Genomic DNA, 19,418 nt, shown 5'->3' with positions numbered 1-19,418 from the left:
ATATGCCGGTATATACGGTAATATTTGTGACACCATAATCCCGGAGGAGCCCCAAAAAGTGCAAAAAAAAAAAGTTGCAATCAAAGTGTATTGCAGAAATAAATCTGTTTGCTATCTACTACAGATTAAGATACCTTCAGAGCACTTTAACACTCATCAGCCAGGGATTGAAAAGTACTTGCTGTAGATTTACCTTTAAAGCCTTGTAGATGACCCCAGGGTGACGGGATGATCGTGTGGTATTGTTCTCCAGCTGCTGCTCAATTGAATGTCTAAGGCCTGAGAAGTCAGTGGGTGGGTTATAGGTACGCGTTCCTTTATAATGTATCGAGCTGAAGGCTTCTGGGAAACGACCAAGCCTCCGGAAGCGGTCCTGAATTACCTTCTCTGGTATTTCAGAGGCCTTTTCTGCAAGACACATATTTTTAAAAAATTTATATAGTATATATGCCATTTCGAAAAAACCTAGATGTTCATTGGTTTAAAGGGAACATCTCATATATGTAGAAGGGGTTGTGCCAAGAAATGCCCTATGCACAGGATAGGGGATAACTTTATAATCGGTGGAGGCCCAACCACTGGGACCCCCACACATCCTGAGAATAAAAGTGGTGGTTGGTCCCAGAGTGAAAAGAGCGGAAGGTCGTGCTGCCACTCCATTCATTTCAAAGGACTGTGCCAGAGACTGCCGAGACAATGGAACTTGTTCATCTCTGGCACGGTCATTGAAGTTTATGTAACAGCGACATACCTGCGCGACCTTTCACTTGGTGACCGATTGGACCCCATTCTCCGAATTGGTGGGGATCCCAGAGGTCGGACCTCCATTGATCATAAAGTTATCCTCTACACTATGGATAGGGAATAGCTTTATAACTTTGCACAACCCATGCAAGGCCCATTTACACGGAAAGAGGGTCATTTTAAAAAAAAGAAAACACTCAAACGGCAGTTAGAGTGACAGTTTTGAGCGATCACTTTGCATAAATTCTTAAGTAGCTAATTAGAGATAGAAAAGCTACCCGCGCTCACCGTGGACTTTTTCATTTGGGAACTTTGATTGCAACGTGTTTCGGCATAGGAATGCCTTTCTCAAGCAATACATGAAACATACAATCATACACTTATAAACCTTTTTTATGTGTCACTTACATGTGCGGCGTCTGTCCCTTATGCTGCTCAGCACTCTGTAACGTCATTCACAAGGCGAGGCTATCCCCCTGTCTACACAAGTTAGTGACGTGTCTGGTTGAATGGAGCGCAACGTGAGTTCCATCATTAAAACAAACTTTATTCTTTCCCCAAGGGAGAAAGACATTAATATTTCTCTGCCGCAGCCAAAATAAATTATTCTAATTACACAATTACTCATTAAAAAGCCTAAACTTGCAGTGCTGTTCCTGAGACTCGCGTGATATATAATAAATAACATATACATGCATATATAGGGAATACAGTCAGTATTTAAAAATTATTGAAGAATAACTTTCCTAACTTATATCCATTTTTTATAGTGGGTCAATAATCAAGTATATTAGAGAAGTATATTAGATATATTATTCTTATGTGATTACCGAATAGTGTTTACAACATTTAGGACCATTTTTATAAATAGATTAATATAGAAGTTTTCACATGAACTTTTACAACAACCCACTATTGAAAGTTATTTATTCTTCAATAATTTTAAAATTGCGTCACTAACTTACGTAAACTGGGGGATAGCCCCGCCTTGCGAATGACATGACAGAGAAGGACACCGAAATGCGTTGTAATAAAAGTTTTTATTTGAAAAAGGCCACGGTGAGCACTTTTCTATCTCTATTGGACATTTGTTGGGGGCTCCTGGTTATCCGGAAAGCTGTTTCACTACCCTAGACGTCCCTCTGGTATCCACTGGATCATGGACACAAAGACCCCTTTACACGCTTACTTGGACAATGGGTGTCAGAGGGACCCCACTCATCAGGCATAACCCACTGAACACCGGGTGAGTCAATTTTCACTTTCCATTCGTTGTGATAACAAAAACAGTACAAGGAGCAATTCTAATTGAACTCTAGTTAAGTAGCTAATTAGCTACTTTAGAGTTTAATAGGGTGCAAATGAAGGCAGTCGCTGTATGCAGATAACAGAGGGAGCGCTGTCATCTGCATACAGCTGCTTTGTTCTCGGACCCATCAGCTGGTATCCTGCTGAGAGCTCCGAGCGGGATACCAGCTGAAAAAATACTATCACCACCAGCTGAGAACTCAGCATGCGGAGCTGATAAGAGAGTCATCGCTGAATTTTATCGCTAACGTTTAGAAGGTAAACGAATAATGCATGATGGCCGCGCGTTTGGACACAATTATTGCTCAAAAGATGGCTTTTGAGTGATAATCGTTAGGTCTAAATGGGCCTTTATTCAGGGATATTAATTAGGTGTAAATATATATAAGATAAATAACACGTTAATTTTTTTTCTTTAAGACATTGCAGATATTTAGTTTTAATTTTTAAAAAGTTCCCTGGGCTCATCCATATTGGAGGCATGTACTCCCTGTATTGTCTGTACAAAGAGTGTGTGCTCTATGATCAGACTACTACAGTCTACAGGAAGTGATGGTGTAGAGCGGACAGTGGGGTAATGGTGAGGAAGGCAAGTATGCGTGTCACGCCCCTCAGATTCAGAACTTCAGCTCCTATGAGCCCATAACTTTAGTTTATGGGGATCATAAGAACAGAAATTCCCTGGGGATTATCCAGGAGCAAAATACATTTTTCAATCAGTGCACTTAATGCTGCAAAAAAATAAAAGCAATCATACTCGCATCACCTTCTCTCCCACCGGTCTTCATTTCCTGCTGGAGGGCGATGACATCAAGACAATGGGACATGTGACCACTGCAACCAATTACCGGCGGAAGTCAACCTTGACTGCCTGCAGTGGTCACATGCAACTGGTGTGGGTGAAGTGATACTAGACTAGCCATCGGTTTGTTCATAGCGGGAGGGGTACCTTCAACTAGAGATACCGCTCTACAACATCCATATTGACAGCTGATGTCTTCATTAAACAACCCCGGAAATAAACACAATAGGCAAAGCCACTTTTCTTTTTTGGGATAAGCTGACACAATAAGAAAACTTAAAGGGGTTGTCCCGCGGCAGCAAGTGGGTCTATACACTTCTGTATGGCCATAATAATGCACTTTGTAATGTACATTGTGCATTAATTATGAGCCATACAGAAGTTATAAAAAGTTTTATACTTACCTGCTCCGTTGCTGGCGTCCTCGTCTCCATGGTGCCGACTAATTTTCGCCCTCCGATGGCCAAATTAGCCGCGCTTGCGCAGTCCGGGTCTTCTGCAGTCTTCTATGGAGCCGCTCGTGCAGAATGCAGGCTCCGTGTAGCTCCGCCCCGTCACGTGCCGATTCCAGCCAATCAGGAGGCTGGAATCGGCAATGGACCGCACAGAAGAGCTGCGGTCCACGGAGACAGAGGATCCCGGCGGCCATCTTCAGCGGTAAGTATTGAAGTCACCGGAGCGCGGGGATTAAGGTAAGCGCTCCGGTAAGCTTTCTTTACCTCCCTGCATCGGGGTTGTCTCGCGCCGACCGGGGGGGGGGGTTGAAAAAAAAAAAAACCCGTTTCGGCGCGGGACAACCCCTTTAAGAGCTATATCGGTCACAGAAAGCGATGACATGTTACTAGGACGCCATTACCTTCTGACCAGTAAGGGACCACCGATCAGACAATTGAAGAGCCATAGAAAACAGAATTCCTGTTCAGAAAACCTCGTTAATCCAGAATCAGGGAGATTTCTTACATGACATAACTTTTAATGTGTTCACATCCGTGATGGAGGTTCAATTTGGAACATCCACCACAGATTCTGCTAAATTTATGGGGGGACCCATAAATAAGAACGTAGCATTCAGCACAATTTTGTCCAGTAAAGTGACGGGGACACCATGACAAAAGCCTGACCTTACAGTCAATGAGGACTGTTTCTTCTGTCCAAAAACCAGACAGCTGGGCGGAAAGCGGGCGCACCCCATTATAGTCAGTGGGGTCTGTCCACTGCTGTTCAGTTCAGACACTGAACCCTTCAGCTATGTGGATTCCCCTTTGCTGCTCCCCAAACAGAGCAGGAAAGCAGAATCCCGAACGCAGATGTGAGACCACCCTTAGACCTGCGGCTCGTACCCTCAAGGATATTTCCATGCTGACAGATGATGCTAAACTCCTCCAGAAAGCACAAGCTCCTTATATTTTTTATTGGCTCTTTAATATTCAAAGCTACAAGCCTTGTTGTGAAAGAAGAAACGAGTAATGGTTTCTGAATTCTACGGGTCAATTAATACTTAGTGACAAAGACAGACTGGAATGTAGGGCCAACGTGACAATATACAGGAAAGTCAGGTCTGCTTTGGGATAATTAAGATTCTGTAAAGAATATGAATAAAGCACCTGTGCGCTGCATGTGCCGATGTGCAGTAGTCACATAGCTTGTGTCAGAAAGGTCATTGTGGATCCGCCTTGCTGTCACACACTGAGGAGGCAGCACCTGAAGTATTCCAGTTTTCACCCATGACCATGGTTATTGCTGCAGGGCCCCCAAGCTGTTACACAAACACAAACAGCCTTCGTAGTGTGGCTGCTGACGCTGCACTGGGCGGGTAGCAGTACCTGAAGGTCTGAACAGGAGCGTAGTAGAGAAACAGACTATAGTCAGCACTGGCGGCACAGGTGCAATAAAGGGGTCCAAGCTGAAGGTCAAGGCAGGAAATAATGATGTCCAGAGTATACAGGCAAGGTCAAGGAGCACGGAAGTTAGAATAATCTAAGTTAGGCAATGGTCAGAACAAACAACTAGGGGCTTTAGCAGAAATGACAGTAGGAGACAAATTGTTTAGGCTTCCACCCTAGGGTCTGGATGCCTAATATAAGGAATGCAGAAGCATGACTAGGGAGGGGTGAGCGCGAGTTATGGTAGTGCACACTAACCCTTTTAGAGACTGGGCGGAGGTATGTGCTAGCCCTGCGGGCAAAGGTCAGGCATGAACAGAGGAGGAAGAAGCAAGAACACAGTGGCAACCACCCATAGCTGCAGGAGCAAGTAGGCCGCAATGGAAGCTCATCGGGGCAGCTTGTTTTAAAAGATGAGAATATATGCTGAAATAGAGATGGGAGTTTTTCTCAATTTTTGTTATACTATATACAACTCAGATGAGAAAATACTTCTGTCATTATCGGCTCAATAAAAAATGTTGAGCTTTTAAAAGGGGTTTTCCAGTAAAATACTATTGATGACGTATGCTCAGGATTGGTCAACGGTTGCTTGGCTGGATACATTGATCAGGACCCAGTGAACAGGCGCTCACTGTCCGTGCTGCAATACACAGGGGTTAGAGCAGAAGCTGCTGCTCCGAACCTGGTGTAGTGGACAGTGCTTGTAACTGCATATATGTCTCAGATCTTGTAAATCTTTTTATCTATCATTATTATTGGTTTTCCCCGAAAATCGCTTGATCATTCACAGCCATTCACATCCCTGAATGGCTGCGATTGGTTCATCGAGCACATGCTCTGATTGGCTGAGGCAGCGGCACTCGTGATCCAATCACAGCACTCGCTTGCTGGAGGGGGTGTATTCAAACTTAAGGAAAAGTACATCTATAGCTCTATAATATTCCATCCCATATTACAGATTGAACACATTTATCTACAGACCTATGATTGTGACAGCTATGCAACTCCTCTTAGATCTAGAATTTAGGTATCCATAAATGTATGGTAGTGCAGAAAACTCCTTCATTTAGACAGAACTTCCTAAATTGACAGGACCTAACTGAATGGCATAAGAATCCAACTTATTTTAGGACCTAATCATAGACTGCAGTCTAACCAGACACAAGAATAACATCATGGTCGGAAGAACGACTATCCAGCTATGGCATGCAATTAAGGATCAAACTGATTATCCGTTAGAGAAAAGAATCATCTGAATAATTCAATTACAAAGTAGAGTGGTTGTTTCATAAAGGCATCTCCGGTCCATAAGGCCCACGCTCCGGACTCTTCACTACAAGTCAATGCGGAGAGCTACTAACAGCAGCCCTCACTCTGGTGGACTCTAGCTCCCAAAGGAGTGAATAGGCGCAATACCATGCCGGACCACTGCACAACGTACAGAGCTACTAACTGCTTTCTGCTCCGTACACAGTGACAACTAGCCTAGTGATCAGCTGATCGGTCCGGTTCCCGAGTAACAGATCCCAGCTGATCTAGTAGAGAAGTCATCAATTTTTAAGACATGAAACGTTTGAGTAGGCCTAAACTAAAAGATCACTAGACATGACAACTTTGTTATATATACTTCATGCTGATCTCAGACACTCATCTAGTGGGGAAGGCACAGGTTGTCTAGTTCATGGGCTCAAAAAAGTGTCCATGGGAGCAGGGACTTCACATATATATAGATGAGGATATCAATATCATATCAGGTATCAGTATAAAGTCTAATTTTACATAACTGCTCTCGCCGTTCTACTTGCTTATCTGATGAGGAATCCAACAAGCTGTCGGAGGATGTCCAAGTTATTTCATTAATCACAGATTGGAGTAAACAAGCGGTTGTTATATTTCATCGACAGTTCTATAGTTAGTCATTTCCTTTACTGTCAGTAGTGAAAATCTTGTGTGTCATTCTAACACTACAGAAGCAGCAGATCAAACGAGATGTAAACAGTCATAACCAAAAGCACTGATCAAAAGTAAAGGGGGTTTTCCTGGCAAAACTATTGATGACCTATCCTCAGGACAGGTCATCAATAGTTGATAGACTTGGCTCCATTGCTCAGGACCCCAGCCAATCAGCTGATAGGACCCCCGGGATTACACTGTTATATTTAAACAGCATATACTGTTACATGTAAAGACACAGAGTTTGGTAGTGTGCTCAATCTTTAGTGCTCTGCACAGGTGATTAAGGGTTACCTAGTTTAGGGCTCCTGCACACGATCGGATTTGATTTGCAAAATCCAGGGCTGTTCCCAGATTCCGCAGCATATACTGCTAATGGCCCTTTATGGAGACCCGCTGCTTTCTGCACAAGGGTAGAAATATCCGCTTGCGGCAGGGAAACCGCAGCACGTTCCATCCTGTGCGATTTTCCGTCTCACAGCCGTTCTGCAATGAGCGCTGCAGAAGGGTCGCGGAATCCGCATCATGGCCTCGCGACGGCGCGGCTTTCTCTGTACTAAGCATGCACTCCAGCACGGCGGCTGGCGCCCCTGCAGTACGGAGTGAGAAGAACCTGGACAGGTGGACAGGGTCACCGGCCAGGCATATGGTCGGATCCTGCTGCGGGATCCCACATGCAGGATCCAACCCTGTCGTGTGCAGGAGGCCTAAGGTCGGGTAAATTGCAGCTGCTGAACTTGTTGGGTGCTTTCCAAACAGAGGAGTCATTGCAGGAGTTACTGCTGCTGATAGCTACTTAAACCAAACAACAGAGAGTCTGTTGGAGCGTGGTGACGGGTGCTTGACGTAAAGTGTGCTTGTTTTAAGTTTAGGCGACTTAAAAAAATCAGTTGACTTGGCAGTTTCTGGCAAGGCAAATGGGATCATGGGGTGCATCAAAAGAGGTCTTAAGACACATGATGACAATATTGTTGTTCCTCTTTACAAGTCCCTGGTCAGACCACACATGGAATATTGTGGACAGTTTCGGGCATCAGTAGTCAAGAAGGACATATCAGAGCTTGAGGGGGTTCAAAGTTGAGCAACTAAATGAATTAACAGAATGGATGGACTACAATACCCAGAGAAGTTATCAAAATTGGGGTTAATTATTTAAGAAAAAGGCGGCTAAGGGGCGGCCTAAATACATCAGGGGACAATACAGAGGGCTCGTTCACACGGGCGTATGCGTACAATGCTGTGGGTCTCCTGCACTGCTGTACATATTACAGCACATACGCTCTGCTAGCAGAGACTGTGTAGGGCTGCGTATGACACTGCACATGCCCGCAAAATACGCAATCATGGACATACGCAGTGCAATTTAGCTGTTCAGAGCAGGGATGCGTATGGAGACACTCCCAATATGCAATGTATGGGTATAGACAGCGTATAATATGCTGCCTATACAAGGGCTGCATATAATACTCAGAGAAAGAGCATGCTGCGATTTATTTCTCCTGCGTATCGATACACAGTGCCCACACGCAGGTGTTAATGGACGAATTAAGTCCATTGACAGTCAACGCCTCCATTCACCTTGTGTTACGCACATGAAATACGTGGTGACAATACGCCTGTGTGAATGAGCCTTACAGAGGGGTAAGGAGCAGATGGCTCCAACCGCTGTGTAGTGGCTGGCACTTGTAATCGCAGGCGCAGCTCCCACTGATTTCAACGAGAGCTGCACCTGCAGTTACAAACGCCGATCATTACACTGGGTTTTGGTGCAGCGGCTACCAGATCAGCTGATCGGCCAAGGTTGCGGATTGTGGGCCAAGGACGATCAACTACTAAGGACCTATCATGATAAGTCAACAATAGTGTTTTCCCTGGGAAACCCCTTTAATGCTAAAAACATTTTAAGATAATCGAGTCAAAGCGTCTTGGGTCTAGCTTATTCCACTGAAAAAGCCGATTAACGAGCAAGGTTTGGGACTTGTACATTACAACGCAACCACATTCTTGTAGGTCGTCTTTACATCGGATATATACAGAACAATGCTGCAATTGTATTGTTAGCAAAAATTGATTTACCTGATCCTAATAGTTTGGTGTGTACAGTTTCATGAAAGATGATGACTCCAGGTCCCAACGTGGAAAGGGGCACATCTAAACCACAGCGAGCAGTGGTGGCCTTCAGCTCTTTAGTAAAATGTTTCAAGTAGGCTTCAGAGGCGTCACCGAGGAACTTGAATAGATCATTATGCAAACGATCTGCATGAGTTCTGTAGATAACTAGATCTGAAATGGCTAAGACTTTAAGAAGCAACCGGGTTCTCTGACTCAGGTTGACAGTGGCTCCGAGCAGTCCTTCCGTGTCAATGACTACAACTTTATGGATGGGGTCAAATGCTGCCCAAACACCAATTGTGCAGGACTCTTGAGCAGGCGAGGTTTTGAAAACTTCACGTCCATAGAAGAACGTGTGGTTAAGAGTGTGAGATTTACCATCACCGGTGTTTCCAAAAATTGAGACAACTTTTAGTAAGTCTTCAGGCTTGCAATCTAGTTTTCTCAAGAAATCCTCTTCATCTTCCACCTATAAATTCAAAGGACATCAAGAAAAGAAAGGTAATTAAAAACAACATCCACCACATTTGCTTCTTCCATTTTCCAAAAGGAACTCTGAAAAATAAGAAGCCCCTCCAGTTTTTCCATCCCCTAGTTTTTATTAAAAGGGCTCATTGCGACTCTAGTATTGATGACTTATCCTTAAGAATAAGTCATCAAAAGCTAATCAATGGGGATCCACCACTCAGGATACCCACCAATCAGCTGACTGAAAAGTCCACGGCCCTCACGGGAGTGCCACAGCTTCTTCTTGGGCAGGTCATTACTTTTTTCAAGTGCTGAGGCCTCTTCAATTACGTGATCATGGGGTGTGGAGGGATGAGCAATGGATCCCCACCAATCAAGATATTGAATACCCATCCAAAGGAACAGGTCAATGTTAAAGTAGCAGAAAACCGCTTTAATTCACCCACACCAGATGTTTTAAATGGCTTCAATTCATCTTAAAAATGTTCATGATAAGTTATATTGATATGAAAAGTAGGGAGGGGGGCCCCGTTCAAGACCGTCCTCTATTAGCCAAAGTGAAGAGCTGCTGCAAAAAGCATCTCTCCTTCAGTCAGACCCCGAACGTCCATGCATTACATTGGTGTCCAGATTTCTGTAGGCACCATATAAGCCAGTAGGATTTGCTCAGCAATGCCTTCATTGAATAAGCACTGCTAATAGGGATACACATGTGACCGCCACTCCATTCATTACTGGATGCACTGGACCCCCGTTCTCAGGATCAGGGAGGGGGGGGGGGGGGAGGGGGTGGTTAAAGGGATTGGAACCCCTACGATCAGCAAGTTACCCCCTCTCCTGTGGATAAGGGATAACTAGCTTTTGTAGGACAACCCATTTGAGCCTTATTAACAAAAAACACCTATAACCTTTCAAATCACATAACTTAAATACTTTCATTTCCTACCCAGTGGAAAGGGGGAATTCTGCTGAGCCTTCCTTGTAACGTAAAACTCAGGGAAATTCCTCATGACTTAGCTATTAATTTAGTACTAAACTTACAGGTGTTCTCCAAGTTGTAGCTTCTCTGTAAAACCCTATTTTCCATGAACTGACATAACACATGGGCATATACTTGCCTCTCCCCGCTGTGTTCCACGCCCCTGCTACAGGTCTCCCGTCACATTTGCAGGCTCAGAGCTTGATCGCTGAGCTGTCATTGGCTACAGCGTCTGCGACGCCCCATAAACCAGGCAGGACAGCAGCCTCTTAACAAGGGAGGGAGGAGCAAGAAGCGCCACAGGACACAGCGGGGAGAGGCGAGTGTATGCCCTCTTGTTATGTTAGTGCAGGGACAACGGGGCGATATATAGAGGCTAACCGCTGAAATATTATAATAATTATATTAAATTTCACATTTACCAGTTTGGGGGGGGGGGGGGGGGGTTGCTGAAATTTATACAACATTGTGATTAAAAAAATATTGCGGTTACACAACACTGATTATTTTGAACCATGAATTGTGATAAAAAACTAAAATAACACAAAATTGACACGTTTGAGTACACATTACAAACCCCTAACATGCAGAACAAATGACGTTTCTGGCATGTTGATTGTATGGGTTTATGCAGGATCTGTCGGTTCTCATCATATGTCGTCCACCCACCATTGTTGGGTTCACCTGGCTGGCAACACCTCCACCACCTACTTTCTATAACCCTCCTCAAGGCTGTTTTAAGTCCTGGTTATACCCCTGTCAAGCGTGATGGCCGGTCCTCTCTAAATGGTTTGCCCCCACTCAGTACTCCCCTCACAGATTGTTTTATCATCTCGTCAAATGTTTCCTCCTGCTATCTACTTTCATGGTAGAACACAGGGGAGTTACCGTAATGTACCAGCGGCTGCATACATTACTCAACAGTGACTACCCTTCATCTGTGGGACATCTTGGCATTCTCTTCACAGAACAGACTTAGGCCGGGCTCGAACGAATGGATTTGGATTCCGCGATCGGCGTCCGTGCGGACGTTCCGTGGTAAAAACACGGGCATGAAAAGACATGCCTTTTTGACTTTTCCTTCACACTCATGGATACGAACTGCGTATGACGTGAGCAAAAGAAAAAAATCGGAGCATGCTTGCTTTTACCGCGGAATCCGGTGTCAATGAAGGCATCTGACCAACAGCCTATACGCAATTAACATTCTGTATGGGCTGCAGGTACCCGCGACATCGCTAAGCGACGGCGTGGGAAATGTAAACAAACAAAAAAGAAAAACTGTACTACACATGACCGCCTGCGAGCCTCCGTGGTCATTCACTGTACAGTTAAGGGAGGAACGCAGGATCACCAGCCTGGTTACAGCAGGAATCTGTTGGAGGCCTCCTACTTGCGGAATCCGAACCACTCGTGGGAGCACAGCTGTAGATTTGTGTACAACAGCCTTACAGAGGCAGCAGCTGTGGGTGAACCTATTTATCACAAGTCAAAATGCCATATTAGAGGGGTTTTATACAAGTGTACTCACACTTCTCAAAGCCTTAAGGCATGCCTAACTTTTCAGACAATTTGTGCTAATCTAATAACCTGCGTTTGTCTTAATCTTGTAATAAACTGTATTTTTGTTTTACCACTGTAAATGAAGTTTGAAGTGCAGCCCCTCTGCAATCCACTGCCTGTTGTTATGCATTCAGCTTCTCTAGTAACTTGGACTGTTAAAGGGATTGTGTGGTTTCAAATAAAAAAAACTTTTACCGGCTGGGCACATCCTGGGAATAATGCAAGGACTTCGAGAAGGTGATGCTATAGACTGACTCTGTCCACAGCGCAGCAGAGCCAGAAAGTGGTTCCCCGGAGGCTGAAGACACGAGAGTATACTTTTTTTTTTTTTTATTATTTTTATTTTATTTTAAGCCATGCCCAGCCAGTAAAAAAAAATTAATTTGAAACCACACAACCCCTTTAAGTTACATTAACACATAGTTAATTTTGGTGTGGATCCACATCAAAAAGTGCATGAAAAACTGCATCCTTTTGTGCAGACTTTAATGTGAATCCACAGCAGATTGCATCCTTTCAACTGAAGATGTGACTACTGCTGAGGATCTTCACAGACTGGCCCCCCTGCACTCACACTGCTCTGCATGCTGTCAGGCCTGCAGCCAGTGTGTACAGTCTCTGTCTCTACTGATCGATTTACCAAACCTGCTATGTGCAGTCATCTTTAAATTGTGGGCATTATATGCATCTCCAGATACTGTGGGCAAATTCTTACTGGATTGATCTTTAATTAGTAGCTTTACTATTTCTTGTGAGTTTTTATGGTCACAGCTTATATATTGTGTCTATATAGATCTCTATATATGCTATGACCATGCAAACACACAAGACCCAGTAAGGCAGGTTGCACATGACCAGGTCGGATTCCACATGCGGGAGCCTGCAGCAGGATCCAGCCCTGACGGCAGCCAGCGGCCACGCGTACCTATCTTCTTTCATTTACATCTCACCATCAGATATGCGCAGAACAGAGAGATAGAGATATATATATTTTTGATGTTTGTTTTTCCCACGCTGTCGTGGGTACCGGCGACCTATCCACAATGTCAATTGCGCATGGGCCGCGGGTCGGACAGCTTCCATTGACTTCAATGGATGCCATCTGTGCGGAATCCGCACTAAAATAGAACGTACTGCGATTTTCCCTCCGCTCATGGAAATCACACTGGTAAGTGTGCAGGAAGAAGGGTTTTTCCATAGCAGGTTACAAACAGTATTTGCTGCAGATACGCAGTGCAGATGCCGACTGCGGATTACGCAATGCAAATCTGTTTGTGTGCAGGCAGCCTAAAGCAGCTAATAAAGAATAATCTACTAAGTCTAATGCTGCTTTGCCCACAACAAACTGAAAACACAACGCCCACAACATAAAGAAAGTTACACAATAGGTGAGGAGAGGCAGAGATTGTGTACACACTGACTGCAGAACTGAGAGCTGTGTGAGTGCAGAGAAGCTGAGCCTGTGAAGACGGCAAAGAAACCTTCCTAACATCCCAATTACTGGAGAAGCTGAATGCCTAACAACAAGCAGTGGATTGAAGGGGTGCTGCACTTCAGCCTTGATTTACAGTGGTAGAACAAAAAAAAAAAGTGAATTACAGTATATTTTAAGACTAAAGAGATACGTACAGGTTTTTAAATAAGCATACATTGCCTGATTGCAAGATGGCCATAAATATAAAAAAAATTGTCACTGGAATTATTCTGGAATGCTACCAGCAAGTGGCACAGACACAAATGTTGTCCACATCAATGAATCCACCCCCCCCCCCTTTCCCATTTAAACTGCTGAAAATACTGTGCTTTACTCTTTACTTCTGATGCCAGCCTTACTTAATCTGCGGAGCTGTGATGCCCCCTGGCTGACTTTCAGTCCTTGACAGCCTCATCATCTGTACAGAGTGTGAAATCATGGATAAGATCATCTGTATGTATACTGCTGGGGGCTGTAACATGGAACATAGGACATACATGACTGCAGTGCATGACATCACCCCATGTAGGTGATGGGAGTATAAGCCTATGAAAGTAACAAGTACAGAAAACGTCGGGGGAACAGGGGAGTGATCTTTCAGGGTGCCCCTTCCATCCAACCCATTTTATTATACAGCACAGGGCTCAGTGATCGGCACTTTTTCCTTGCAGGACTGAGGTCCTGGATTTTAATCTCACCAGGAACAAAATCTGTATATTGTATCTGTTACCTTCATTGTGTAAGTTACCTCAATGTACACTGGTGTCCTCCCACACCCCAAAAATTGGTAGGTTGAGGGCCTTTTACATGGCCCAATGATCAGGCAAGAATATTCTTTTGCCAAATCATCAAGCACTGTGTAGGTGCCACCAACCACCCGATCGATTGGGTGATTGTATCTTTCACGTGGCATTAATTATTGTTGGAAGCACACCCCCCTGTGTAAATAAAACGTATGGAGGATGAACGTCTGTCCCTCAAACATTCTGTATGATCGCCAGAAAAACGTGCACAGTCCACACTGATCAGACATAGTAATGGCTCATCTTGAGTCATATAAAAAGTACCCGAGGGCTGGGCTCACACAGCTGTATGCAGAATCCGCTTTGCGAAAGCCCGCAGCGGAATCCAGCTGTGAGACCGGCCATGACCCTATGTACTGCATGTGACCACATACTCACACAGGCGGTCATGCGCAGTACACCTTTTGTTTATATTTGCCACACCATCACTTACCAATGACGTGGATACCCGCAGCCCGTACACAATGTAATTGCGTATGGGCTTCGGGTATATTCGCGATCTTAGAGCACAATGGTCCTTAGGTCGCAGATATTCGTGGTAAAATAGAACATGCTGCATTCTATTTTCCGCAAGCGGATTACGCAATTCTGACCCACTAATGTGAGCGGAATTGTGTAATCCAATGCATTTGATTGATTCGTGTATATATACGGATTAAACGCTCACAGAATCCGCAATTCCTATCCGGTCATATGAGTCTGGCCTCAGGCTGTATTTACACGGGCGAGTACAGTCCGTTTTACATGACGTTACCCTGTGATTTTCCTGCACGAGTGATGAGTTTTTTACATCAGATGTACATGCGTTTTTTACATATGCGAAAAATGCATGCGGTTCCAATAGTAAAATGCATCTTACATGCAAATGTTATGAAATGAAAGGGAAATACTGTAATACTTGCTGGATTTACGCATTTTTAAAAAAAATCTCACATAAAGGGTGATTGAACAAGAATTGTCTAAAAATAGGACATACAGCGACTTTTCTATCGATTTGAGAGAGAAATCACTCGTGTATTAACCCATTGAAATCAATAGGTTCTTTTCACATACAAGTTCTGTCCATTTTGCATGCAGACAGAACTCATACTTGGAGGGAGGATGGGGGAGTAGAGAGAAGGAAAAAAATAAAATAAAAAAAAATTGCCAATGTAAACACAGCATTATTTGGCTTGCAATGAAATTGCCACTACTAGCGAAATTAGACTGTCCGCCTACAAGGACTGATGCGGGTGGTTAGAATCTTTCTACCGCACTGTGAAATACGATATTGATACAAAAACAGCAAGATATAAATACCTGAATTTGCTCCGTTTCATCCACAAGTAGGAAACTGACAACTTTCTCGGTCATGGTCTTCTTCCGGATCTCGTCATCCACCTTTGGAGCTTCTTGAGGTTCAGGACTCTTTACGGTTTGGTAAGAAGTGACTTGGTGCTTTCTTTTGTTGCCCCCGGAGTGAGTACGCTTCTGACAGTCAGCACAGAGGTCAACTTTACAAGAGAGACACCTTACAGCTGCCCGAGCTCTAGCTCCTGTGGTAGCGCCATTGTTGGCCCCTTTACACGAGGAGCAATAAGGGACATAATCCGGTGGTATCCGTGTCCGCTCGTGGTTCTGAAGTCTCTCCTGCTTGTGTAGAGCGTCCTCGCACCGCTGGCATTGTAACGTCTTACACTCATCACACTCAAACACAGCTTCTTCACTTCCAGAACATGCAAAATTCTCCTGGCACATCAAAGCCGTCATCATACTTTTATCACCGGCTGGGCCCTGGCTGCTCATCTTCTAGCGAGAAGCAAAAAGTTCCTTCTAAAATCTTAAAGGCTACGGTAAGACGTACTCAAGAGCCAAGTACTGCTTACACTAATAAAAATTACTACCTAGTGCTATAAATTAAGATTTATTGCACAGAACGTCCATTAAAATTAAACAATACGACAAAAAAAAAAGCTGCCGGCTCATAAACCAGTAGTGAAGTAGGGTCTACTGAGACACTTCATTATCGAGCAGCCTAGAACTACTAAATGCCCCCGAGGGGTAAAACAAGACGTTTTCTCGATCCTACTGGCACATTCGACAAAAGTTGCATCTGGTAAAAACAAACATCTTGCAAGCTTACCACCTGAGATACGTCTTCCTGTTACGTCAGCCAACGTGTCACCGGCCGGCTATTCCAGTGTGAGCAGGAAGACTCCTAGTCATCTAGTCCTGCCTCCGGCCGGCTCAGTCCATGTAAACAATGATAGATGTGACCTGAGACACCACAACAAAGAAACGTCAACGCTACAAGAGGTTATTCCAGGGTAAACGGGAAACCGGTAATATTAATGTGCCTGGGGGGCTGTGCCTGTTCCAGAAGAGAGTCTACAGATCTGCTACAATGTATCAACAGGGAGCAAACAGATACAATGTTTCTCTGGAGGACAAAGTCTCAAGTTTGGGCTGATAGTAAATAAATGATGCAAAAGGAAATTGTGATGTTAAAAAAAATGATATTCCGATTACACTAAGCTAAAACAGCGAGTCTTCTGTATGGAGGAAGAGAGGGATCATCTCACTTACATAAGGAGATCTACTGGGTCACACTGTAGCAATAGGGATTGTTTGTAAGGATCGACACTCTGTGAGTGGGGTCTTCTGGCGTCACACTGTAATAGGGGTCATCTCAGGTTACGCTGACATCTTGGCATCACACCAACTGTAGGGATTGTTGGTTGGAAGGACTGATACTCTTTGTGAGCGGGATCTCCTGGCGTCACACTAACGATAGGGATTGTTGGTAGGAAGGACTGATACTCTTTGTGAGCGGGATCTCCTGGCGTCACACTAACGATAGGGATTCTTGATAGGAAGGACTGATACTCTTTGTGAGTGGGATCTTGTGGCGTCACACAGTAGCAATAGGGATCGTTGGTAGGAAAGATCTTGTGGCGTCAGACTGTGGCGATAGGGATCGTTTGGAAGGACTAATACTCTTTGTGAGCAGGATCTTGTGGCGTCACACTAACGATAGGGATTGTTGGTAGGAAGGACCGATACGCTTTGTGAGCGAGATTTTGTGCCGTCACACTGTAATGATAGGGATCGTTGGTAGGAAAGATCTTGTGGCGTCAGACTGTAGCGATAGGGATCGTTGGTTGGAAGGACTGATACTCTTTGTGAGCGGGATCTCCTGGCGTCACACTAACGATAGGGATTGTTGGTTGGAAGGACTGATACTCTTTGTGAGCGGGGTCTTGTGGCGTCACACTAACCATAGGGATCGACTCCGAGGCTGAAGTTCCCAGTGTTTATGGTTTCGTAGCCCCCGTTCCACACAAGGCTCTAGTGAGGGTCAGAGTTGTCATAGGGATCTCAGCTGTTTTCAGCGGGGATCAGCTAGAGGTCACGCTAGGGATCTTGTGGGGACAGCGATCCACAGTGTCAGCACCCTGGAGGGAGGAGGCATATAATACACAGTCCGCAGGAGGCCGGGAGACATGGACGGGGGAGGCTGCAGCTCCCGGGAAGCTCCTGACCAGGAAGACACTCCAGGCTCTATTGTTGATGTGCCGCCCGGCAGTGACTCAGTCGGGCAGGGCGACTCCTCCCGCGGCTCTACAGACAGGGCTCTCGGTGAGGACGGCTCCCTCGGGGGGTGATCTCACACCGGGGACCTCTCCGCTCCCGGCTCCGCTGCCCACTGACTCTGCTACGGTCGTGCCTAGAATGGAGTTGCTCCTGTAGGTGTGATGACGTAGGAGTCACGTGCTAGGGGGAGGTCACATGATCTCCTCAGCAATTTCCTTGTTGTCTCGGTGTGCGCCTGCTGGCCGGAGTCTTGTATAACACGGGGGAGGGGAGGGGTCACTCACTATGTGGGGCCGTGTACAGATTGTTGCGCCACCGCAGATTCTAGCCTGCAGTCTTCTCCTCGGTTCTTCCAGAACTTGGCAACTTTTTTTAGAAGGGACAACGGAGATGCAGAAAACTTTTGGGCTGTTTGCACCGTTTATTCCCATAGAGCCGGGCCCCGAAGCGGTGGCTCAGGAGCCCCTTGTTGTGTGGCTGTCCCTGCGAGCCACGAGGCTGCATGGTGGCTTACACAACTAATGGGCGTGCTATAGTACTGCTACAGTGTACCCCAAGGGCGGCTTCACACGGGTGGATCTACGCATACAATACGCAGAGAATAGTACCCATTGATTTCAATGCGTTTGTTCACATGTCTGTATTTTCCTACGCATTTCAGTCACGCAAAAAAAAACGCAATATGCTTTACTTTTCTGCGCAATTGCACACCAAAAGTCCCCATATAGGTTAATGGTGGAGCGCAATATGGTGGGAGATGCGTGATACGCCACGTAATTTCACTGGAAAAAAAAACATCTGAAACTCATTAGACTAATTACTTATGTCAATCGGTGCATCCGTGTTTACTGTGCACAAGTGAACATGTCTTGCGAGTGGAAAACGTACAGTAAAATACGCTGATGTGTGCGCCAAAAAAATGATCAGGCCGCAAATACACTGCACTAAGGCGCAGGCAAATACAAGTATGCTTGTGTGAAGAGGGCCTAAGGCCGGCTTCACACGGGCGTAAGCGTATTAACACACATTTGCGCTGCGTATTTGCGCAATGGCAGTTGTGTTTTTGTACGCATATGTATTTTACTTAATTTAATATATGCACTTTTCGTGTGCAATACGACCAAAATGTGTGTACAAAAAAATGCACATCTGGCCAAACCCATTCAAATCGATGGGCTCTATTCACTCCTTATTACGCGCGCATATTTTGCACGCATATTACACAGCGCAAATGCTGCTACACAAACGCAAATAATCCATCAGGTCTGAGTTATTTGCAATTAGAACAACTTGCAACCACGTACATTAGAGTGTGAAATGCGGCAGCATGATGTGTTGTGCTCATGGTCACCGTGTAGCCACAACTGGCTCCCATCCATCGCTTGAAGTGAAATATGGGTCACAAGGTACAAAATGTTGGGGATCTCTAAGACGGAGCCTGTTCCCACCTTACAGAAGGTTAATTACAATGTAGTATATATGATTAGTGATGAGCGAGCATACTCGCAAAGGGCAATTGCTCGAGCGAGCATTGCCCTTAGCGAGTACCTGCCCGCTCGAGAGAAAAGGTTCGGGTGCCGGCGCAGGGGAGCGGTGAGTTGCGGCAGTCAGCAGGGGAGAGAGGGAGAGAGAGATCTCTCCTCCGTTCCTCCCTGCTCTCCCCCGCAGCTCTCTGCCCGCCACCGGCAGCCGAACCTTTTCTCTTGAGCGAGCAGGTACTCGCTAAGGGCAATGCTCGCTCGAGCAATTGCCC

The 19,418-nt window shown here is 45.2% G+C and overlaps 1 protein-coding gene across 1 annotated transcript in view; it reads right to left on the bottom strand.

Annotated features, from left to right (window-relative positions):
* The window catches only part of ZFYVE1 (zinc finger FYVE-type containing 1), a 29,427-nt gene extending 11,595 nt beyond the window's left edge, over window positions 1-17,832 (bottom strand). The window contains exons 1-3 of the mRNA XM_066608368.1: window positions 15,392-17,832; window positions 8,770-9,274; window positions 194-408 (exon numbers count right to left, since the gene is read on the bottom strand). Coding sequence (XP_066464465.1) covers window positions 194-408; window positions 8,770-9,274; window positions 15,392-15,877 — 1,206 coding nt within the window. The 5' untranslated portion in view covers window positions 15,878-17,832. The remainder of the gene's footprint in view (window positions 1-193; window positions 409-8,769; window positions 9,275-15,391) is intronic.
* Window positions 17,833-19,418: the final 1,586 nt, after the last annotated feature.

Source organism: Eleutherodactylus coqui, chromosome 6 (genome assembly GCF_035609145.1).
Source record: "Eleutherodactylus coqui strain aEleCoq1 chromosome 6, aEleCoq1.hap1, whole genome shotgun sequence".
NCBI lineage: Eukaryota > Metazoa > Chordata > Amphibia > Anura > Eleutherodactylidae > Eleutherodactylus > Eleutherodactylus coqui.
Note: the sequence above shows the minus strand (reverse complement) of the source record. Positions and strands in the feature narration are given on the sequence as shown.